Below are 25,770 nucleotides of genomic sequence, written 5' to 3'. Positions count from 1 at the left end.
TTACCCCTGGAGTTTAATTGATGAATTACTCACAAGAGTTTCGGAGAGCACTTGTTACTTAAGTGACCACATCCAACAGAGTCATTGAAGTAACATGTGCGTGGCCATTGTAAAAGTGAGAGAAGGGTTTGCATAAACCATGCTGACGTCTGTGAGGGATATGCCGCATAACTCTCAATGAATAAGTTCATTTTAGAAGAACCTCCTGTGCTCAAGATGTTTCACATATGGAGGTGATTTAAACTGCGTGTGGACATCTAAAGCCTGGCATGGATACACACAAATATCGGCATTAATATGTCATCGTCACGGAAGCTTTAAAGAGAACAAGTTGGCGACTTCTACGAGGGGCCTAAATGAAACCAAGCATGTGCCACTGTAAGCTAGCGATGCCCTTAATTATGGCCAGGAGCATTCTGCCAATGGTTCGACTGTAGTAATTTATAGTAAAATATATAAATATACACATTTATTTGTACGCATACATATATAAATAATGTTAATGATAAAACAGCAGATTAAAATGTTGTTTGCACTTTTAATCTGCTCAACAACAAAAAATATTACTGAGAAATTGCCGACACGGCACATTTTCAGTAATGTCATACTGAATTTGCTCTTCTGTTCAAACAGAAAGCGCTTACACAATCTGGTAGATTGTGCAGTTGACTATTAGATTCACAGCGCAGCAAATGTCATGTTTCACAATTTTGTCTTGCTCAGCCTCATGACAAACTATGAATGGACTCTGAGACCCTCTGAAGTCAAACTCTTCCTTGCATACCGGTGTGACTTTCAATTTAGCTGTACCACTCTATGACTCCCTTTACAAAACATCATAGTGTATATTTACCCAGAATCCTCTCTGTCCCACAAAACCAGCCCTGTGAGAGCAGTTGGTCTTTCCTCCAACCCCCCATTCCCATTACGGCTGTACACTGCCTCTGTGTCTGCTCGTGTCCCCAGCCACACTGTTGATATATGGGCCAGGTTTTTTCAGATTCTGCCTGTGAGAGCCAAAAGTCAACAGCTTCCCATTTCGACCGGTCTGCTGAATGTGACTCATAAAGCTGCATACGTATGACAGCTGAGTGATTCAGATGCTTTTGATAGTCACGGCCATTTCTTTGTCATTTCAAGATGAAGAGGCCAGGCTGATGCTTTTAAAATGTCTTACCCGCTGAAAAGCAAAAGACTCTAACAGTAAAAACTAAAGAAAGAGACATAATGAAGACGTCTGAAGATTGTCTGTCTGGCTCAAAAGAAAAGAAGAGTTTCTATGAAACATTAAGTTCACATTAAGTTTCAATAGTTCCAGTTCTTAAAAGCAACATTTAATTACTTTGATCAACTTTCTAGATCTAACCGTAAACTAAGAAAATGTTGGTTGCCAGGAATTGGTAAAGTATGTGCTTGCTTTGTTAATAGACGGAGTTAACTTCTGGTCTGTGTTTGTTGATCGGTCTGGTGAGTGGCAAATAATATAACAATCTTTATTTTATTTTATTTTATTTTATTTATATTACAATTTTCTTGTAAAAAAAATTAATATGATTTTCACAAGTTGTAACATTTTATTGTATTGTTATGTTGAATGGGTGCTGTAACTGTCCCATTTAAGTTTAGCCAAGTAATGCCTGTTCTACTGGTAACCCAAAATAATACTCGCTAGAAATATTATAGAAATAACTTGCTAGCTGATGTCATTAACTTGCTATTTCCTTTGCTTGTTATCAGAAATAATCTACAGGGACTCTATTATTCTTTGCGGAAGTGATCTGAAAGTTAAATTAGGTCCACAAAAGTATGCATGCGCAGAAAAATTTGCTCATGTTGTTGTTTTGAAACCATCTTAAGTAGATGTTCTTGGTCTTTTGCAAAGCAGAATTCTAGGTGTTTGCTATAGGGTGTTCTAAGGAATTGTTAAATGGTAAAAAACAAAACAACGAAAATCCTTTTTCTGATTTAGCTTTATAGATGTGGTTTGGGATTAGGGGTGACACTATATACACCAATATTGACAATAACCGTGAAAATAAATAACATGTCATTATTATTAATTTTGTGATAATAAAACACACATAATATAACACATATAAATAATTCAAGCTTTGTTTTAACCTTTTTCCTTAAGAGGCACAAGGCTTACAAATTGAATGAGTGTGATTCCTTGACCAAAAAGAGAGCGAAACCCAAAGTATTATTTTTTTAGATGAAATAGACAGATTAATGTGTATATATATCTATCTATCTAAATATAAAACAAAATGAATAGATATTGCGATAATATCATGAATGTGAATAATTGGCGATAATGGTGTGAAAATGTTTTTAAAAAAATCTGTACATTTTACACAAATCTATTATCATTATACCTAAATTTGATTATTTTGATCCAAATGACTTAAAACACGGTTAAAAATTTAAAGTGAGAGACTTTCACATATATCTAACCCACACATGTCCTAAATTAACCCAACATGAGTTATTTACTGGATCTAATGGATCGGTGCGTTTAAACTGACTGAAAGGCGCTCTAGAGGACGAGCACATGTTTGTACTTTGGCTCAGATCGTTGGCTCTCACCATCCCACTCTTGTTTTTGTTTGTCTGGGCTTTGCACGTCGGCAGTGGGACTAGAATGGAAAATAGCCCAGTGAATCAACTGTGTCACTGGGGTCACCTGCACTCAAAAAGAGTAGGCCGACATCCTAAAGTGACAGCAATGCCTTTCTGCTGTCCAAATAAAACCGAGTGCGGAGTCCTACCAACTAAAACAAAGCGTAAGTGTTCTCAACAAGCAAATTATTGGAGCAGTTACAGTTAGTTTTTCATTAAATGTGAAGTGTAACAATGCTTCTACAATGAATTTGGGTGAATAATGAACCATGTCATCAATAAAGTATGTGAATAATGACCTTTTTGAAAACGATTCCTGCACAAACAATGTTTTTCGACATTTTTCCACACGATTTGCATTTGGAGCAGAAAGTATATTGTGTAGGTTATTTGACATTTATTGCTCCTAAGAAACACAGTGCTCGGGGGTCTCTCACAGTTCGCAATGCTGGTTTTTATTTCAGCCTACGTTCAGTGCTGGCAAACAACGCTTTCCACTCCCTCCCTCTCCTTTGCTTTCTCTCTTTCGTGTCTGCAACTCATCTCATGCTCATTTGACAGCCTCCACAATGCACCATAGAGAGCTCTTGGCCAGAAATTACTTTAGGGAAGGGAAGCCGGTCAGCTTTACAGCTCTGCTGACGTCAATGGCATAATTCAAATACTAACCAGGGCGCAGGCTTTGCAAGACCTGCACCACCACTTTTCAACCTGGCTGAGCGTAAAATAGGGACTGGAGTTTTTGTGAGGCCGGAATGCATGTGAAGAAATCTTCAGATGAGTTTGAATGAGATTAAGACCAAGAATAAGAATGTTGGTAAACAGGTGCATGAGCAATATTAACATAAATGTTTTTACTGTATTTGTCTGTATCTAGTCTTTTTCCGGACTTTTTAAGCGCTTTGGTCAACCACGGTTGTTTTTTAAATGTGCTATATAAATAAAATTAAAAAGAAATTGAAATGAATAAATAAAGTAATAAATGGTTGTAAAGCTGTAGTTAACAGTGACACTACAAAATAAAATCCCATACTAATTAAAAGTCAACAAAACACTTTTTTAGCAATGAAGGAACGGATGTTTAAGAAGATTTTACCCAAAAAAATTAACAAACAATTAAACAAACAAATACATCAAAATGTAGAGATATTTCAATTTATCTTTTTGCTTTAATAACCGTTTACTCATTACTAGTCTCCGCAGCCAGAACCTATCAACCGCTTTCTTTGGCCTAGACCTGCCCAAGAGGACATATGACTGACAGGTAAAGCAACCAATCGCGTTGTGTTTTGTGCCGCGACATGTTTAAAGGAGTGGAATAGTCCCCAAAGTAACAGACTGGTGTACATTCATGAACGTGTCAAAAACTGACAGCAACAAAATTATTATAAATTTATACAGTGAACCTCGCATACTTTTGAGAATTTAAGCGTTTGGTCGATCGTGATGAATTCTTATAGCAACCGTTGTAAACACTGCAGCTTACTTTTTTAGATCAGACGGCTTTGTGTTGTTTCCATCGCGACACGCATGTCTCCAGAAATCCTGTGAAATTTTACCAATCAGATGACGAATTTGACATTCTGAAGTGTTTCCAGAAAAGTGTGCATTATGCATCAGACGTTTAGCCAACAGTCTGCGGGTGTGACGTCTGAGGCTGAGACGAACTCATAACAGACACACAGCCTGAGTGTCTTCATTTACTCAACCTTTAGTTGTTCCAAATCTGTATACATTTCTTGGTTCTGTTGAACACAAAAGAAGATATTTTGAAGAATGTAGGAAAACAGTTCTGGGACTCTTTGGAAAACCAATGTCATTTTTCCTACTATGGTAGTCAAAGGGGTCCAAGAGAACAGTTTAGTTACATCCATTTTATCCCAATATCATTCTCTGTGTTCCTCAGAAAAAACACATTCATACAGATTTGGAACAACCCGAGGGTGAGTAAATGAAGACAGAATTTTTATTTTTTGTCGAACTGTTCCTTTAAGATCTGTCAAGATTTTACAACGAGGGTTCATGTACCACAAACAACATCAATCTCGCACGCACTAACATGCAAACCCACACGCACACGCTAGTACGCCGGCATTACTGCATATACATGCATGGCTTGTTTACATTGCAACACTTCATCAAAAACAATCCACTGTAATGTGCTAACCACAAAGACTTTGCTATGCAATACACAACCAGAATAATCAACATGAGCACATGTAACTTTAATAAAGTTTTTGCATTGCATGCAAAAAATTAAATAGGCATGCAATTAGTTATGGGTTATAAAAAATAGCTTCACGTCCTGATATTTATTACATTAACAACCACATAGAGTAGCGGCCCCAAAACTATCCCACCTGAAGTAATTTAAATGAGATGACAAAATATAAAACTGATTTCAATCTGCTAATAAATGATATCTGAATTGTGATTACTTCAACTTTGATATGACTTTTATACAGCCAGTTGTTATTAAGGTGGTGGATTTGTTTTAAGTACATTCCCTTCATGTTCACACAGGTGTTCCAGCAGAGCAACCACAGGTGTCCAGTAGCTCTTAACATTTAAAAATTTTTTATAAATGCTTTAACTTTAATATGTGGCTTAATATTAATATCTAATGCAATAATATTCATCCATTTCTAAGTGTGGTTTAGTTAGCCAAATACTTTTTCACGGCCACTGTAGCTACAGTATAAAGGGTCCAGTGTTTTTCAGTACAGACTTTGTCTTTAGCCTGATCTCTGTACTCTGTACTGGCACAGCTGTTTAATTCTGTAAGCGTATCCCTCAGCCGTCCCACCTGTGGCTCATAAAACCTGTATTCTGCCTGACTGCCAGCTTCACGACCTTCCTCCTTCAGTGTGTGTGTGTTGAGAGAGGAAAAAAATAAACACAGGCCTGAGGATGAGACCTCTATCCCTGAGGAACCTGGCTCCCGACAAAAGCTCTTTTCTTATTTTTCTTTCTCTCTTTCCCTCCCTCATTTTTCTGGAAGTGTTTTACAAAGCTGCGGTTCACAGTCAGGGCAATGGCAAATGGGCTCTATGACGACATCAACAATAAAAAAGGGTGAAAGGATGATTTTAAATCTCTGTCTTTAGATTATACTGGAGACACATGTAGTTTGTATGGTAAAATCTACTGTACATACTGCATGAATAAAGTCATTGCATATGATTCTCAAAATGTGATTCTGCATTATCTTAACTCATCAGAGTGATTAAAATAAATAAACAATTTAAAGAAATGTCAAGTTACATCAATTTAACAAGTTGAGTTGTAGGGACAGTTTTATAATACTTAATGTATAATGTAATGCTCCTAACAAAATATAAAAAAAATTTATGATCCTAACAAAATATAAATTAAAAGACTTTTTAAAGTATTTAAAATGGTGAATAATATATTTGTATGTGGCATTTACACTTAATTTGTGCAAAGTTATTACATTAATAATAGACTATTCCTTAATAAACGTGTATATTACAAAGTAGAACTCCGTACAGAGTGTACTAACAAGCACTGTTCAACAAATCTGCAATCTAGCATCTTTAAAAAGAATAACAGCAATATCCTCACGCTGTTTTATTACTCACATAACAGGTCAAAGAGACACTGCAGTGCGTAAGGAGTGTGCAGAATACTCTTATTTCCTCTGGCATATACTTACTAAGCCAGTGGGACACAAGCGAGCACAACGTTCCACCTTTTCATTGTGGTTGTGCGTGTGCTTCTTCCTGCAGGACCATGTGGTCTCGGTGCGCTCAAACACACAGGAAGTGAAGGTAATAGTAGGTGGGTGGCGACTGACGTCAATGAGGCTGCAGAGGCCTCTGAAACAGGAACCAAAACACCCCACAATGACTTCCCTCCCTCCTCTCCAGTTTTGGCTCGGTAGTTCATTGGCTTAAGCTTTTACATCTAGACCACACTTACGCACATATAGATAAACACGCATGCAGGTGCATTTACTACCACACATGCTGGGGTAACATTTCCTAACTGTTGTCTGTTAAAGCAAAAAACGATATCATATTAATATAAATAAATATAAATATAAATGACATGATGTGCATATTCTTCACATTTTCAATATGTCATTAAGCTTTACATTACAATGCAATGAAGAAATACATGCGTCCCATGAAGTCATGATGTAAATGCAAATGCATTACCATTATGTGAATGAATGAGACCTCAGTAAAGTTTTACAAATCCCAATGTGTCTAAAAATGGTTTCTTTTCTTATAACTAAAAATAGAAAATATAATTATTTTGTACCGTTTACAATTTTATATTTTTTGATGTTGGGGTTAAAAATGACCCAAACATATTCTTCACATGTTTCATGAGACTCAACTATTATACATCCTCACCAAAACCCCAGAAGAGTTTCATGAACTTTGCAGAGCTGTTCACACATACTCATACTCTTTTTTTAAGTATGCATGCTTACGCAAGCGTGAAAATCTACATCCGCACAAGTATGTGCAACAAACACACCTTATATAATGTTCCGCTGTCTCTCACACACCGTCTCCATTGTGTGTTTGTGTGAGGCGTCATAAAAACATATGATCTTACTCAAACTTTCATTCTTTCCCTTTCACCCACACGCACCCTCGCATGTCTTTGTTCTACAAAGACACTGGGCTTTTTATGCCTTTTAGATAGACAGAGGTGTAGTAACAATCGAACAATTCTTCAAACGAGACAACAATACTGTATGTGCTGCTTCAACTCAGAAAACATACATATAGACTGTTTCAAAGTGACAACATAAACAAACGTTACTGCGCATGCGCACTTTTGTGACCCCAACTGAACTTTCGGTACACGTTCACAAACAATAGAGTGCCTGTAGATTATTTCTGATAACAAGCAAAAGAAATCGAGAAGAACCGTTACTTGGCTAAACTCGTCTGTCCAATATTTTTCATTTAGACTGCGATACCAAGCTCAACCGCTAGATGGTGAATATAGCATATGGTTTCTTTAAATCCGATCAAACTATAGGACCCATTCAACAAACTGTTTATTAAATAAAATGAACATACAACAAAATTTAACAAATCGTTTAATGCAATTATTATACAATAAAATTATAATTCAAATGAATATTAACATAAATTTAATTAAATATCATTCAATTAAATATAAGCAGGTAGCCAAACACAAAACGGAAGTTAACTGGGGGTGAGGCGCGCGAGTGTACGAAGAAACAGTCTATAAGTACATGGCTTGAAAATGAAGTTTGTTTTTTGGAACTATTAAGTGACACTTTAGGTGCTGTATTCTCCGAGGCACTTTTACGCAACTGAAAACGGCAGGAGCTCGGCTGAAAACACATGCTGCAAGAGCATTTTTCAACTCAGGGGGCCCGGTCGAGAGCCGGCGCTGAGCGTGGGAAAATTGCGGAACGCCGGCGCTGTGCGCATAACAAAAAAAAGGCTAGCTGCTCTCGTCTTTAAAAAACGCAGCTTATCCATAGGAAACAATTTTTTAAAAAGCCGTACACCGGCAGAAACGCCTCGGTGGACACAGCCCCTTAGTGATTTAAAGTACATTTCACCCCCAAAATTACTGCAATACAACTGGATATTTTACTTCTGGAATTTATGAATTTATGTTTCCTAAATGTTAATATTTAAAGAAAATGTGACATCTACTGTATTAGATACAGGTTGACGGTATCCTACACTATTCTGCTTTATATATGTATATATGCTAAAATTATGATGTGTACAAAATCTAAAGATATGATACATGTGTTACATATCAGTAAGTTCAAGGATGTCCCACAGACAGTATTCAGAATTAGTAAATAACATTGTTTTAATTATCTTACCTGACAGGCTGGCCTTGGTCACCGGGGGCTGACTGTTCACTGGTGATCTTCTATTAAGTCAAACAAAGGAACTACTGTAAGATAACTTCACCCTCGATTATCACTATACAACAACAACATAGCATATCTCATTCAAATATTTTTATGACACATTTTTCGCAATCAGTTTCTGAAAAAGCTGCTGGAAGCTGTGCGGACGCGGTTGTGCGCGAAACGGACACGGATCAGTATAACCGGGCCTTTATAGTACTGGTTGTGTACACAAAAGGGTCTAATGGAAATTAAACAATGTATAAATGGGAATAAAAAACATAGGAGCTGCTAAATAACTTATTTTATTTACTATAATATACATATTCTTAATAATTTATCCTTAATATTACGAGAACAAAGGTCAGCATCCCTCAAGTCTAGTCTACCAAAATTAGGCAAGTTCTGCCATCTTGTGGTGCCTTCTCACTTTGCAACTTTAATAAATGCATATACATATTACTTACTTGCTGGGCGGGCACTGTACATTTGTCAGTACTGTAAAATTATTCCTGACAGTGCGAAGACTGGCAAGCACCTATTGCACAAAAACACAGCAACATGAAATACAAAGGCAAATGAAAAATACACAGAAATATTCATATCTGGACATATAAGACAAACTAACCTGAGCAAAAGGAGTTACTATGAGCTCTTCACTATGTCTGAGAAGCAAACACACAAAGAAGACATATGTAAAATAAATTCCAAAATGTATGCTTTTGTGTAATTTATGATATAATATAACTTGTCATAAAAGTCTAAATATAAATATATATATAAGAATATATGTGCTTTTTTCCTCTCAATTTTTATGTTCAGCTCATTTTAAAAGGATTTTTATTGGTTTTAAACACCTTATGTAACAGAAAATACTGAACAGCAAAAGATCAAATGTGAATGGCTTATTTGATGCAGTATTTCTGTATTCTTTTTATTTTGTACCGCAGCTGTAATGATACAGTATGCATGATTTATTACATAAGTGCTCAGTCCTACACAGAGAGAACTATCTTCCTGCGAAGCTCAGTCAAACCTCCTCTGAAAAAACTGATTGAAGGTATTAAGGGAACCTTAAAGAGTAAGTAACATTAGATCATGAAAATTACATTTCATTCAAATGGTGTCAACAACCTATAGTTTCATAAACCTCATACAAAAGCTTCAGCATCCTATTCAATAGAGAAACACGTTTGCCAAAATGTCACAATTAGCTAACTACGATTATATTTTATTTACCTTTATGTAAATACCAAAATATATCCCAACAAAATAAATATAGTTAGGGGTTGATATAACTGGAAACATTTTGTGGAAATAAAAACAGTGATTGAAAAGGGTTGAGTTCTTACAGCTGTTCGCCTCCAAGGGACGACTTGCGTGAGGGGGACTTGGGCGAAATGTCGTAATCACTGTCCGAGCGGTAGAGAAACGACTCCCGCCTCTGACCGTGACTGGCCATGCTGGGATGCAGAACCATACCTGAGCCTGGTGATGCCTGAAGGTCCAGTGGACTGCAGCCCATAGAGGGGCCATTCTCTACCTCCAAACTAAAGAGAAGAATCAAAATGCTGATTACAAGAAGCTACAAATTTCATAGGTTAAAATATGTACAAACATTTTTTCTCATCTTATCTCTTAAAATGATATGGTCCCATAGATTCGAGCAAAAAGTCTTTACTAGTTTGCTCACATAAAATTGTTGAACAATCTGATTATCATTCTAACACATTTTTTTATATGTTGGCTGCTTGTTAACCAGAAAAATAAATAATGTTTTCAAAGTACCAGGTAGCTACAAATGAGCACTTTGAAGTTTTACCAAGTTTTTGACATCAAATATAAGTAAGTAAATGTCTTTAAAGGAACATTTCATCCAAAAATGAAAATTCTGTATTTATTTAGCCACCCTCAAGTTGTTTCAAGTCTGTATAAATATTTTTTTTCTAATGAACACGGAGAAAGATATTCAGAAGAATGCTTGTAACCAAACAGTGGTCACCAGTGACTATACCATAGTAGGAAAATTGCTTTATAAATTTATTTTTCTGTTGAACACAAAAGAAGACCCAAAAACTACCCTGAGCTCTGAAGTAAGAGGCAGCAAACAATCCTTTTAAAACTACCAAAATCAAATTTAATATCTGCACCTTATGATGGATGACAAAAGTCTATAATGTCACCAGAATATGAAGCATCTCTAAAGAACCACTAATAATAAAATAGATGCCTTTTGAGTCCTTAATGGTTAGATGTGTCATCTAGCAACAGGGGTCCAGTTGGCACTCAGCAGGCAGAGAGTAACAGAAGACAAATTGGTCAGAATTTAAATAAGAGTTGCAAAAAAACATTGAGAAGGATAAATCAATTCAAAACAAGAGCTAATGGAAAACAGCGCTGAACACAGAGGAAAGATCAATAGAAAAGGACAAGGAAGAAAGCTTTCGTGGAAAACATTTCAGAATTGCTGCTTTGAAGAGAAAGGTCACTGAGCTGCCTGCATCAGTGAGAAATAAAGCAAAGAGACAGAAACAAAATGAGAAAAATAATTTCACTTCAATCAGATGAGATCATAGACTAAGTACATTACATATATTACTCTGGGACAAAACATTTAACAATTTTACCTGCCATTAGCAATATTTCCACATTGAAATAAATTACTTCAGGATGATGACAAGTAAGTTCGTGACAAGATGAAAACAATAATAAAAGACATAGAGGAGGCATCTCTGCGGACAGTAAAATAGGCAACAGAGCGATGCGGTTAAAAGGAACTGGGGGAAATGACATTGAGCTTTATGCCAGAGGGTTGTGAATAGTCCTGTCTGACAACAGACTCTGAGGCCAAGTCTCAAAGACGCAGCTTAGCTTAAGCCAGGACTATGCCTTAGTTGAATTAAGATATTTATGTGGCTTTTATAAAAATACCTTACTGATAAGAATACATTACTGGTGTGCATCTCAAAACAATGGCACTGATATTGAAGATATTTCTGAGCAAGTTATATTCAGTTAAGATAGGTCACACATTCATTTAAGTCTGGGACTAGCCTTAAACCATGTCTGTGAAACCAGGCCTTAATGATATAAAAGGCTGTCAGAGCCCTTGGTGAAACAACCTAGCAACCATCACCGTATGTGTGTGTGTGGTAATAGGATGGTGTTGCAAGAGTCTAGTTACTGCTGAAAAATGTTGGATCACCAATAGAGGCATCTAGAGACCAGATGGGGAATTGAGGACCCAAAGGTTTCAAACAACTGAAAAACTAAAGTAAAATAATGAAAAATTATATATATAAATATGTATATATATTATTTAGAACATGTTGCTATGTGGGTGCTAGGGTGTTGCATGTCTAGTTGCTATGTGGTTAGAACTCTAGGACCCACCCCCAATTTGCTATGATATTCAGATTCCCACACTAGAAACAGCTCTGCTCCCTATTTAATTGCAAGTCTAACGGACAATTCTTTTCAATAAGACGCTTGATTTTAGCTATCATTCATGTCTGTAGCACAAACAAAGTAAAACAAGTTGTGCAATAAACTATAACCTTTTGAAGTATTTTATTAAATCCCAAACTATGTATTGAGATGCTAGCATGAGACGAAAAATAACACGCCATAAAAATCCTCTTGACTTACAGATGACAGCACAATAATTAAAAAGATCTATTTTGCAGGCTGTTATATTCATCAAGACAAATGACTTGCGACATCACGGCAAAACAAAACCAAGGAAACAGCAAGACTGTTGCAAGCGATGAGTCTTACCAGGTGTGAGACACGGCCACTGTGAAGCGCCTGCGTTGGCGGACAGTTTTATTCACCACCAATTTTTTGAACATGCCTGGGGAGTTCTGGGCCGTGTTTCTTGCACTGGCTGTGAAATCTGTCACATCAGACTGACAGGGCATGTCTGATGTGATCTCTGTCCTCCGGCTGGCAAGACTAATGGCAGCATCTGGTTTTATATCCATAAGGAACGGTATTAAATCCAGAGGAAAAGGAAGCTGAAGTGTGCTTTGAGTTTCTTGGACTCTATCTATGCTTCCATCACACTCTATTCTGCCCTCTATCCTACTTGTGAGGACTCTGCCCAGCGGGCCCTCCCCTCCCAAGAGTCGCCTTTATGGAACATTCTGGGACCCTGGCGGTCAACTTGGCACAGTTAAGAGCTAGTCTGAAACTTACACGGATTAACAGATGCTAAGTAAACGCTGACTGACACTTAAGGCTCGGGTAGATGTAGTATTTTCGCCTGACATTACTATATGCCTTAAGCTCAGACCGGTGTTAAATGTCATTTCGAAACCTGTATGACTTACTTTCTTCTGCAGTCTACGAACAAATATATTTTATAGAACGTTGGTAAGCAACAACCCTGGCCCACATTGATTTCAATATATGGACACAAAACCATTGAGACATTTCACAAAATATCTTATTTTGCGTTCAACAAAAAATGGCCATATACAAGTATTGAATGACATGAGGGTTAATAAATGATGACAGAATTTTGGTTTTGGAGGGATTATTAGGATTTGAACTGGTTAAAAGTACCACACTTTACTTTAAGTAAACTGTTATTCCACACATATAAAAAAAAATTGAAAAGAGAAAAACTTATATAAAACTGCATAATGGATGCCCTTGTGCTAAAAACAAGCATGGTACTGTATGAATCAATCTAATACTCATGACAATCCTGAACTATTGCCTTTTAATTTCATTTGCATACTTTAGTAAGCACTCAAGGGAGTATGACATCAGCAGTAATGCTAGCCTTCAGTGCACTCATGGGAATGATACAGTTATGAGTGAAAGAGACAAAACCAGCCGATCAGATTTTTTTTAAAGTATCCTCACCTATCCGGGGGCACTGGCGTAATGTCTATCCGCGGCGGGGTATCGAAGCCCAGCGTTGTGGGTCTGGAAATGTGATCTTGCGGACTGCGGGCCCTCTCTGCTTGTCTCCATGACAGTGGCGGCAACACAAGGGTTCCTGAGTGCCGCCTGGGGCCGCGCCAGAGATCTACACCCAAGGTAGCTCCTGAAGACGTACATCCAGAGGGTTCTTTGCTGTCCTAAGGTGGAAGAAAGAACAGCAGATCATCTTACCCCATCAAAATAAACACATAAAGATAAAGGATATTTGCAAGAAAGTAACAATACTGGTAGAAAAATTATTTAGTGTGTTTTATGTAAGGAATAATTGATGACAGGTATGTTATCATCTTTTAAATGCTCTTGATGGTACGGACTACTTTCTTGCACATCTTATTTCAAGCATCCTTTAGAGCAAACGTACACGGAAGCTTGAGCCACGTGGTGTGTGGTATTGTTTCCATCTTAAGCAGTAAAAAAAAAACACGCAAACTTTTAAAAGAGTAGGATTATCAAAATATTTTCGTTATCAGTTATAAAGAGCATGAAGAGGAAAACAAACCAATAGGCTATCAGTGTTTATTAATGCATTTTTTTTCCCTTTAGTCTTTTTATATTTATTCGATTTCAGTAAATGTATTTCTTGTTTTAGTTATGCTTTGTTTATTAAAACGAAACTTTACACTTTTCCATTAACAGTAAAGTTTGACATTATAAACATCAGATCAAGAGCAGGGTGCTGTGTGTGCGCTGATGGCCTGGAGGCTACACTTTTACCTTTCTGTTTAAACTTGGCGAAGTGATATGGAACTGTAATGCGTTCATCAGACCTGGAGCACCTTCATAGGTGTGCATTTAAAGGAAGTTAATGCATACCTGTAGAACGTTTGTCAACCAATCAGATTTAAGCATTCAACAGCCCCGTGGTATAAGTGTTTATAAACACTGAAGGGCAATGTATAAATGAGATCCACAAAAATATTTGAGGGCAAAATGCTGGCTTTAGGAATGGTAGTGGATAGGTATAAAATGTACCACACCATTACTATTTTATTTTATTACTGATCTGAGATGCTCTTGAATCGCAATCTCGAAAAAGACTTCATTTAACTTATAGAAGATGTTCTTATACAGTCAATGGGTGTCATTGTTTTTTGGTTACCAACATTCAATTTGTTTTGTTGAGTTCTGCAGAAGAAAGTCATACAGGTTTGGAATGATACAAGGATTAATAAATTCCTACAAAAGTTACAACATTTTTGGGTGAACTATCCCTTAAAAATGAAGTGTATGAAATTTAGTGGCATCTAGTGGACCAACGACAAGTTGCAACCAACGACCAAAATAGTTGCTAAAAGATGTTCCTTTCCATCATGCCCTTTGAAATCAAGTCTACACTTAAATTCTATCCTACCTTTGTTCCTTTCCCTAGTAATGTTTTTGACACTAGAGATGCTATGTGAGATCTAGAGCACCACACAAAGCAGGTCTCTCATTTATATGACTGATACAGAGCGCTGTTCAGCTTCTACACCACTCCGGCATTTTTGACCACTGAAATATCTTTATATTCGGTGTGTTTATTGGCTGCCTTTCTCCATGTGATTGCACATCACTGTCAGTGAAGCCCCTGGACAACATTCATTTTTAACAGCCTAGCTGGAGTGGATATATGACTGTAAAGTAAGTTTATAGCTCAATTAGGATTGCCCAGAAGAGAGGGGCATTACCAGGAATTCCTCGAGCGCGGTGTGCAACTGACTGCTTTTGTTTGATTGGGTAAGTATCCATATGAGTTGTTAGGCACAGAGGACATGTTTATTTATAGAACAATTCAGTTCTGTTTGAGCAAATCATAAAAACTTCAAATTAATATTTCCCCCTTAAAATTAAAGTAGTTCACCACAAAAAGGAAAATGTTATCATCATTAACTCACCCTGAGGTTGTTCAAAACCTATATACAATTCTTTGTTCTGCTGAAAAAAGAAGATATTTGAAAGAATGTCGTTAACCAAACAGATCTCATCCCCCATTACTCCCATAGTAGGGACAATAAATACTTTGGGAGTCAATGGGGGATGAGATCTGCTTGGTTACTGACATTCCTCCAAATATCTTATTTTGTGTTTAGCACAACAAAGAAATGTATATAGGCCAGATCTGAGGGCGAGTAAATGATAATAGAATTTCATTTTTGGGTGAACTATTCTTTTAAAAGGAAATAAACCAGAGAATACAAAAAAGAGAATACACAAAAAAAATCACCACTTTAAAAATTAACCCGCATTATACTATAATATTATAGTTAATTAATAATTATAATTATATAATTATAATTATAATGCACACATGTGTTGCTTAACGGCCATAAAAATTACATCACAAAGCAAAATCAACTATGCCCCTAAAACAAATATTATACTGGTTCGCTTTTAAATCGAGGGGTAAAATGTGACATCTGGACATGGTTTTAGAAGATTCACCCATGTGGAAATGAATAATTATACATATCACCTTTATAGTCCAATTATGTTGTGAAAACAAAATGTTATAATGAAAATCTCTGCAAGGCATCGGTTTACATATAAATGAGAATGTGCAGTTAATTACATGAAGGACAAATCAATAGTCGGGAAAGGGGAATCCCGTGAGAAGTGTTTGAAGTATCATCTCATCATTTCACTGTGTGGAGATGTGTCAAATACTGAAGCCATTGCAATTTAAGTGATCCCTTTTCCGCTCAGACTGTGAGAGGGGTGCAAAGCAGGACATTGAGATGTAAAGGATGTCATACTTTGAAAAGAATGTTGGAGAACGATAAAATAAAGAGAGCAACATCTTTTCTTTGGCTTATAAACAGAGGGCATGATAAAGTAATATCTTCTCCTAGGCACCGAACCAATAAACATTTAAAGGCGGGATGTCCGATTTCTCATAGCTGTTGTTGATGTTCAAATCAAAAGGGGGACACCTATGCCCCCATTTTCACTTTCGTCAGCGCTCGGCTCGATTAATGTCCATCCTCTGCACTGTGCACCTTACTGCTGATTGGCTACACGGTTGTTTTGGTACTCGGCCCAACTTTGTCTACACAAGCGTAATTCGCAAATCAGACACCCTGCTTTTAAGTAAATAAATATCAAAAAGGAAATGAACTTTAACAAGGAAATTATGTACAGATACTGGCTGTTCGCTGGGAGAATCTGTTACCTTGGCAACCATTCAGATTCCTTTAAAGATGAATCTGATTGAGGGTCAAACGGGTTAAAGGATTGTGTGTAAACACGCACACCAGGTGCTGCGAGATGGCGGGATGAAGGAGGCTGCCAGAACAGCCGTGTGGATCTCGGATTAATATACAACTGAAAAACAGTAATGATCTATGCCAAATCTGCTAAATATGGCCAATGCTTCAGCTTCTGTGTTTGGACACAAAATGCACTTCACAAAAATGTGCCTGCCCATTAAGCAAAAAATAATGGCTTTACTTCAAGTCGTGCAGTTTGGGGAAACGGTTAATGCACAAATCAATAAAGCCCTTAGAGAGCCCTTAGAGTGCATGAACATTGGACGGATTCTCTCCTGTAGCACAGAGAAGCAGATGGGCAGTGTGTGCTCTTAGTTCTTCCCGTGTTCCTGTGGTCATGAGTCACTGCTTGAGTTTCACATACAAACAGTCAGCACTGTACGGCTACACTGCAAATGTTGTAAACAGCTCCAGGGTTTTTATTAGTGGTGTTTGCAAAGTTTTGTCATCATTAGTTTAGCTTATAAAGGTTATGGATTGGAGCAAACTGCTGGGATTAAAGGTCCAATGTATATTTTTTTGCAATTGAATATACATTACTATGTCTTTATTACCTATTTCTATAATGATAAACATGCTTATTTTTTATTACGAACTAGTAAACAATAAACTGTACATTGTACATGAAATATTGTTTCCTTCTTCTTGCCACTAACAGAAAAGTTTGTTGCTGAATGTTGGCGTTTTGGTCTGTTTAAATAGAGCAGTGCTTTCTTATTATATCATTAAATACTGATTTCAAAAACACTAAGCCTAAAGAATTTATTACCAGAGCTACTTACCAATGCAAATGAAACAAATTGATGATGTTCTTCATTTCTTTTTTCTGTCATTCCCTCTTTTCTCAGTTAAGCTATTTACTCTAGTGACTAGTCCTTCCGATTTATTTCCACGTCCCTTCTGAGTAGCTATTCATTTTTTTTAGCCTATGTGTGGGTTTGTGTGCGTATGGTTGTTTGGTTGTTTATGTTCTTGAGGTCTCGCTTGCCTAGAGCTTCCTCATAGTTTTAGTTCTTTGGAAATCTAAGAACAGAACTGAACATAACCCACTCTTTTACAGCCATAGAGAAAAACTGCCTATTTGCTGTATTAAACAAAATAAAGAGCATATCAGGGTAAACATAAGAGATACAAATGAATAAAAAAAGTGATGTTTAAACATTACTGTCTACTTCAAATGAAGTCAATTCAATGCCGCTTATATTTGCTAAGAAAAATGAAGTTTTGCAACAAAAAAAATTAAATGGAGCAGAAATAAATTAAAAACAAAAAGAATGATAAAAATTAGGTATTGACAGAAAAAAATAAGTTTTGCATACAAAAATAAAGTACTGAGAGATAAAATAAAGTTTTGCAAAGAGAAACTTCATCAGCAATGTTTTTGCATCACATAATTAATTTGTAATGCCCCTTAAATTCTGCGTTTCAGCCAACCGTGCACTTGCGACTCGGTTTTAGTTGCATGTGTTTATCTGACATCGTTTTGACGGGGGGGGGGGGGGGGGCGGAGTCAATGGATTGCGGCACGTACAACAGGCCAAGGCATGCTCCCTCATTCCGTCATCAGCCTGTGTCGATTGATCTTCATGGCAGAGTGGCTGCATGTTGGGATCTCAGGTATGTGTAGTAAATTGTTTTCACTCGTTAAAGTTCTGTTTTGTTTCATTCTGTGTACTAAATATGTATTAAAACGTTTGATCAAGTTATTGAATGTACAGATTATTGCAGTGGTCGTGTTAGAAGTACACGCCCCAATTCATTGACTCAACGATCAAAACGATGAGAAATAAACAAAACAAGTGAAGTACAAAGGAAAAAAGTGCACAGTTGGCTGACACGCAGAATTAAAGGAATTAATGAATGAATGAATTAGTAGATACTGCAAAGGAAAAGATTTGTTGCAAAATCATTGCTGTTGATGTTTCTCTTTGGAAAATTTTATTTAAACTCCGAGTACCTAATTTTTCTTTTGCGATTCATTATTTTGTTTGCAATTTTATTTATTTTTTGCTCAATTTTCTTTTGCAAATATATGTGGCATTGTATTGACTTCATAGCTTTAATTGTTGGTTAGAAATGGCGCACAAGATAAATAAATCAATGCCATTATCTCCTATACATGTGTGAAAATGCATTCAGATATCTTACATCGATAGGTGTCACTGCCAAAACGCTCCGGCTCTTCCTCATGTTCTCCGCTGACAGCTAAAGCTCAAAAGGTTCTCCAACAGCATACAAATGGACTGGAGCCAGAAATAAAAGACAAAACATTAGCATAATTTCTCATCAAACCCCTCACAAATTAACTTATTACTTGTGTTAGTGAATAATATGAAAATGACTAACTAATGCGGCTATTGTAAAATGATAGACATTACGCTAATTTGAGGAAAAAAACATAACACAAACAGTCAAAAACAGGGTTATATTTTTAAACCTTAAGAATATTGAGTAAAAAACATTTTTGATTGAGCATCTGGAAATATCAAGACCTCTGGACAGCTGGAGGCAATTCTCATCAAGCAGTCTACTATTATTTGCATCATTCATTGTTATCAAATGGTTCTGTTGTAGTGCTAGTCTAAATCAATAATGATAAAACTGTTTCCTTTTTATTTGCCTTTCCTGTGAACAAATTGTTACAACCTGAACTTTATGGAGAGATGGAGGATGGAGAGATGAATAATGTTGTTTTGATGTGTTTTGTTTCGCATTCTGGAATCCAGTTTATATTCAAGAGGTGAGAAATGATTGCATGGCCTCTTGAGCAGAACTCTAATGAGCCAAATTATATTTAATTTCCACACTCTTTGCTCTGTTATTTTTTCATCTTTCATTAATTTGACAAAGGTGCTCAGTCTTTTGGATAAATTGGCCTAAAATAAAAGATTCTGAAAAACATGAGCTGATGGATTAAATAAATTGGGATTTTATATCAAGAAATTCAAGAAAGTTCATTCAAAGAACTTGGAAAAACCATTGAAAAATTGCAGATTTTCAAGTCTTTCTCCTCAACAAGCAAGAAGGAAGAGATATGCACCAGAATGTAAAACATAGGTTTAGGGGTTTGCATTGCTTTAGTGAGCACATCATCAAAACTGCAGTAATATTGCTAGTGAGTTTTATTTATTTTAGTCATCTTTAAAATACAATAATCTATGTTTTGTGGATTAATTTGAAAATTAACCCAACCTTTGGTTTGAGATGTTGTCTTGTCTCAGAAAATCCCTGGCTGGAAACCAAAAGTCCACTTCGAGCATTTCTTGTTTCTGCCAAACAGACATGTATTGTTTCAAACACGGAAGCTTGAGCTTCAGACACAATATGTTATTTGAGCTGAAACAAAGACTCCATGGAGCTTGTACGCTCAGAATCAGGATATTCACAGAGCTTCTGAAGGTCCACATACCAGCAAAAAACATGCATCTTCTTTAACAAAAGCAAGGCTTGCTGTTTACTTCGATAGAAAAAGGTGTGCTTGGCAAAACTTTACGGGCCTTTATGGACAGCAAAATAACCTAAGAGACGTGACTTGAAAAATATGTATTTAGCCTTTTCTGCCAACCATTTCAAAACCCAGTCAACCTACAAGAAGCAGGATTTAAACTGCTAAATAAAAACCAGATTTATATGAATGAGAATCTAACTTGCTCATAACATGTTACTGTGAATTTCTAACGGATTAAGAGTTTCATTGAACCGTGTGAAATTAAAATTCTGTTCCAAAACATTAGTACAGGTCTGCCATTTACTGTAGTGCGACACTTGTAGCAGCATGGCTCTTAAAGGAACACTCCACTTTTTTTGGAAATAGGCTCATCATCCTATTCCTCCAGAGTTAATAAATTGAGTTTAATCATTTTGGAATACCGTAACACGGCCGTTGGTCAGGTTGGATATGTTGACAGAAGTTATCATATTTCCACATGCGGTGCATGTAATTGGATACAATAATCTATGCTAAAATATGCTAAAAGTGCTATTGCCAGACCCGGAGATCAGCTGAATAGATTCCAAAATGGTAAAACTCAACTTATTAAATCTTGGGGAGTTGGAGAATGAGCCTAATTAAAAAAAAAGGGTTATTTTAACCATAGACTTATGTGTTGTTCATAACCCGGACAATAATTGCGTGCGTGTATCATTGACGTTTGACACCTTGTGACTAAACAAAGGACGCCAATGTGTGCCTGCACGCCGACGTTCAAAACGACAGGAGTTTAAGGGTCTTTATTTTTTAAACGCCTCTAGCACGATTTTTTGGTTTGAAGCACCGAGTCAAAAACTGGCCGACCAATGAGATTGCATGTTTGCATAGTAAAACACGACTTGGTGGAACTCAAGCACAAAACTGTCTAAATTTGTCTCGTTTCGTAAGGGCTGCGTCCTCCGGAGTCTCATTTGAAGCCTGCTACGTCATTGAGGCTGTCTCTTTTCATAAAAGCAGGTAGGACAGATATGCACCCTTCTTATGCAACCTACTTTCACGAGAATTTGGAGGACACATGGGGTGTATCCTTCATTGCTAGAGATTATTCACAATTCTCTGCGTTGGCCAACGTCTGATATTTGAATAAACAGCAGCAGCTGCAAATTCAGTCAAAAATGTGGTGGTTAATTGTTAACAGTTTACAGTTTGTTTCACGTTTTTTTAATCTTAGCAGGCATATGAAGTAATAGGTTTGGAAGTGTTTAGTGATTTTTAAACGTTTAAAATAGAAAGACAAAAAATGCTACATTTGTTTAACTCTTTTGCCATTGTTTAGTGTAGAAAGCTTATACTACCACAACATAGGTGCTGTGTAGAGACTGTGTAAAATAAACAAACTTTTTGTCATTAGAAGTCGCTTTTTTGTATTTTTTGTTACAAAACACGTTATAACACTTAAACCTATGCATATTTTTGATTTCATTTGTATTAGTCAAGAAGCTCTCTTCTACGTTTGCAGCATCTTTACTAAGCTTTCATACTCAGAAACAAATGTATAGTATAATGCAATGTAAGTCGCTTTGGATAAAAGCTTCTGCCAAATGCATGTAAGTAAAAGTACCTCTTAAAATCATGTAGAAATCATTTTAAATAATTTGAAATGTGTGCCAGTGCAACGTGTTGTCATAGCAACTTGGTACTTCCTTATTCCTTTTTTTGCCAGTATGTCCTACGAAGGACGTCTTTTTTAATTCTAAGGTGAGGTTCCTCCTTATACCGCATGCTTTAGAGGATGATCCTCAAGAGGACACAAGGACGGAGCCTTCCGAAACGAGACACAGCTAAATTGACGAAGAGGAAGCAAGATCAATTATTCTTTTGTGTGACAAGCGAATGTCAAGCATAAAGTTGCGCTACGACATCTTGTGTACTGGGGTGTTTCTGTTATTCATAAAGCGGTGAAAATCGTTTGGGTATGAACGCCAAAAAATCTGTGGTGTGGACAGGCCTTAACACATAATAACGTGGACTTAAAGAGTACAATTAGAACATCAGCACGTGTAATCATGAACTGTCTATCACAGACAGAATTACCTTGAAATATTTCCTTCTCTTCTATGATGCAAACTATTAGTCAATTGAAAAGATTCCAGGGTGAACTTGGATGCCTTTAAATCAAGACACAGACCATTTTTCTGTGTCATTTATATGGGAAGCTGCATCATAAACATGATGTTTGCCTGTTTCTGCCATAGTTTGATACTATTGTTTATACTTATATTGTTTAACGGTAATCCTAGGTATTAAATTTAAACACATAACTCACCCTGCAACATTCAACCTACACAACATAAACGCAGACCTGAAATAGTGCTGCTTGCTGAGGAAAGGTGTTCTATTCATGTTCTAACCAATTTATGTCTATTAGACAATTAAGTAGGTGAATATAGACGCTTACATTGAGATTTAAGGACCCAAGATGCAATATAGGGATTAGGAACTGGGATCTTTTCATTTGAATTAGTAACCAACCACCATACATCCTTCATTTATATACATTCTTTGAGCGCGTTATTTTCTTTTACTTTTCACTCTATTTATTATTTACATACGGAATTTTATAAATATATGACACACATATACAAATAAAAGGCTTGTATCATGCATCCAACTGTTATTGGAATATTGTTCTATGGTATTGTTGATTGTATTAAGATGTTCATTAACATTGGCCTGCAGGACCAAATTTGGTCTCTGCCAGTGCTTGAAGTGGGCGTGTGTGTCGGCACTTCTCACATGTTGCTGGTACTTTGCCACTCTTTGACTTTGCGAGTCAAAGTGTCATTGCATGGCTGATTCGCTAGAGCCATGGTGCTAGCATTAGCAGTTAAGCTTTTTTTGGCTAAAGAATGCAGGCTTTCCATCTAGGGCATGGAGCTACCCAATTTCAACAGATTGACCAATCAAAAAGTCTTTACGGCTTCCAGCCAATCAAATTACAGAGGCCAAGCAGCATTTCAGCCAATAAACTAAATTCAGAACATTCAGTCAATCAAATTGAAGGAATTTATTAGACTGAAGAACTATTATCACTGGTAATGAAATGTTAATTTGTTAAAATGTTTTTAACATCATTAAATTAGTTGTTTGTCAATTGTTTCCTTTAGTATATAAATATGTTGTGCCAGCAATGTCCAAATACTGTTTTTTCATTCTAGAAATTTCAAATGTATTAATAATTTGCATATGGGAACGTGTACCATAGAGTACCGGAACCTTTTTTTCCCACTTCAAGCACTGGTCTTTGCGGTAAATAATCTCTCTGGACAACATCATGTCATGCAATGTGTTGTAATTATTGTAGTCAGAATGTTCAATGTTATTTAACAGCACTGTCTGTGAACTATACAATTCCTTGATCCACAGCAAAATCTCATTAGAAAATGAACACCCTCTGGGCTTGCTAATTGTAGTCTCTCTAATTGCTTTGATTTTCTGTTTGTCACAATCCATTCTGTAATTATGTAAGAATTGCATAATTAGCCTACATGTAGGTAGCCTAAGCCACAATCCCCTAACACAGTAAAAATAAAACTTTGATATTCTGTATATTGTATATGTATATGTATAGAAATACACATTAAACGTTTCTCACATGTTTTATACTGTATGCATTAAAAGTTCTTCCATATTCTATGGGGACTATTCTTAAACATAATAATTTTCATTCTGTAAAAAACGATATATACCTTACCCCTAAACCCAACAATAATTTTCTGCATTTTCAAATAAACATAATTAAGTTTGATTTAAAAGCTGCTTTCTTCATGGGCACCAAAAAAATGTTACAATTACCAGTATTTCTTTCTTTAATAGAGACATTTGGTTCCACCACTGTAGGGTTTACCAGGTGCACACACAATATCGCACAACTATTTCAATTAGAATTTCAAGCTATTATCTGATTGCAGTGCAGATGGAAATGTTACATTTGTTAAATTAGAGAGAAAATATTAAGAACATTTATTGTTCACCTAAAAAGTGTCCAGACAAAACATGTGTATTCAATTTAAAAAGCAGATGTGGCCATGTGGTATCTTTTTTAATTGGTATGATGTTCTGACAAATAGTGGTATACTGTATCGAGTGTATCAAATGCAAGTCAGTGTTAAAGAAGGAGAGAGAGAGCTAGTGGAGATATGGGAGTTAGTGGCGGGATGGGGGACATTAGAGGGGAGAGTGGTGATGTGAGATGCATTTTATTTGTCCCATTAGATGTTGTATGCTGGCCCTATTTCCAGGAAAAAAGTCAATAAGAAATTCCCAAAGTCAACAGGAATTATTGTTCCAGCTATGGCTTCATTCCCTACATCAATGTATAACCACTGTCCACATAAACGAACCCAGCTATATATATCTGAAATAAAGGAGGTGCCCACCAACTATTTACTTAACGCTACTAACACCTAAGTATATTTCCCAGTGTATTGTCACAAACCATAAAACGAGTATGAAAGGTTTAGATCTTTATATAAGATGTTTGCTTTCGTTAGATCATAAATCATAACAGAACAAAGTATGAATATAAAAAAATGAAAAATACTTTGACTTAAACCAGTACAGTAAGTCAAAAAGAATATAGCAATTCTTCAAAGTAAATCTTTAAACAAAAGAATAATGAAATGAAAATAACAATAAAGAAACTTATATACTCAGTTCAGGGTTTTAGATTCCTTGGACAAGTATGGACTCACTACTATGAAAGTCAATTTTGTTATTGACAAATGTTATTCCAATGCGACTGAGTGATCAACGCTTTAAGTGAAATGTTTGAATGTGAATTCTGAGGTCAAATTTGATAAATCAATGTATGGCTATTGCAGGGAATGTTGTTCATTGATATAGTTGCCATATAGGTATGTAACCGTTTCAAACAATCAAACAAACAAACATTGCACTTTAAAACAAACAAAGAATATAGATCCCTAACTAAAAAATAGCAGTACAAACAGGCTACAGCCCTCATTGGATTCAATGCAGATGGCAGAAATAGAAGTGAATGAATTAACTGCATTGAGCGCTATGACTCATTGTGCTCGTACTTAACCACAGCAATGCAATTATATTAGTCTGATACTATGTTCATGAAATTTGCATAATGTTCATTAATATTCATGAGACGGGATAATGAGCTTTCACTTTTTCCAGAGCAGACAGTGAAAAGGGTATCTGTCAATAAAGTTCGACTTAATTCATTATTATTCCGAAAAAAGACAGATACAACAGTGTATTAATATTGGCTAAAATATCCAGTAACTTGGCGCTACATCACGCATCCAGTGATACACCTTTAGCAGTAGACGTGGTCTGCGCGTGCACCGGACCTCGTTTGACTTTTAACTCTTCTTCATTTACAACAACCGAGCCAGACTTCACATGGCCTGTCATTTTCATTTAGTCCAACTAAACCTAGGTTTAGTCACGTAATTCAGTTGCACAGCTACTTTAGCCTAAATCACTATTACAAAAAAAGCATAAACACGCGCGAGCCACGACGGCAACACATTGCATGCAGCTGGCAACTTAAATCAGCCTACACAGTCACGATGATCGCGGGACAAGCGAGTCGTAATTCAAAC

At 36.4% G+C, this 25,770-nt stretch overlaps 1 protein-coding gene across 3 annotated transcripts in view; it reads right to left on the bottom strand.

The window, feature by feature from the left end:
• Positions 1-25,770, bottom strand: part of pde4bb (phosphodiesterase 4B, cAMP-specific b) — a 38,680-nt gene that overhangs the window by 12,727 nt on the left and 183 nt on the right. Inside the window, exons 2-8 of one of the 3 annotated variants that reach the window (XM_056742827.1) lie at positions 19,894-19,970; positions 18,850-18,944; positions 13,376-13,593; positions 9,856-10,053; positions 9,132-9,168; positions 8,971-9,041; positions 8,474-8,523 (exon numbers count right to left, since the gene is read on the bottom strand). In XM_056742827.1, the coding sequence (XP_056598805.1) occupies positions 8,474-8,523; positions 8,971-9,041; positions 9,132-9,168; positions 9,856-10,053; positions 13,376-13,593; positions 18,850-18,891 (616 nt within the window). In that variant the 5' untranslated portion in view covers positions 18,892-18,944; positions 19,894-19,970. Of the gene's footprint in view, positions 1-8,473; positions 8,524-8,970; positions 9,042-9,131; positions 9,169-9,855; positions 10,054-12,280; positions 12,439-13,375; positions 13,594-18,849; positions 18,945-19,893; positions 19,971-25,770 lie in introns of those variants that run through there. The other 2 variants (XM_056742826.1, XM_056742828.1) reach the window with 2 other exon arrangements.

This window comes from Triplophysa dalaica, chromosome 3, assembly GCF_015846415.1.
Source record: "Triplophysa dalaica isolate WHDGS20190420 chromosome 3, ASM1584641v1, whole genome shotgun sequence".
NCBI classification, from domain to species: domain Eukaryota; kingdom Metazoa; phylum Chordata; class Actinopteri; order Cypriniformes; family Nemacheilidae; genus Triplophysa; species Triplophysa dalaica.
Note: the sequence above shows the minus strand (reverse complement) of the source record. Positions and strands in the feature narration are given on the sequence as shown.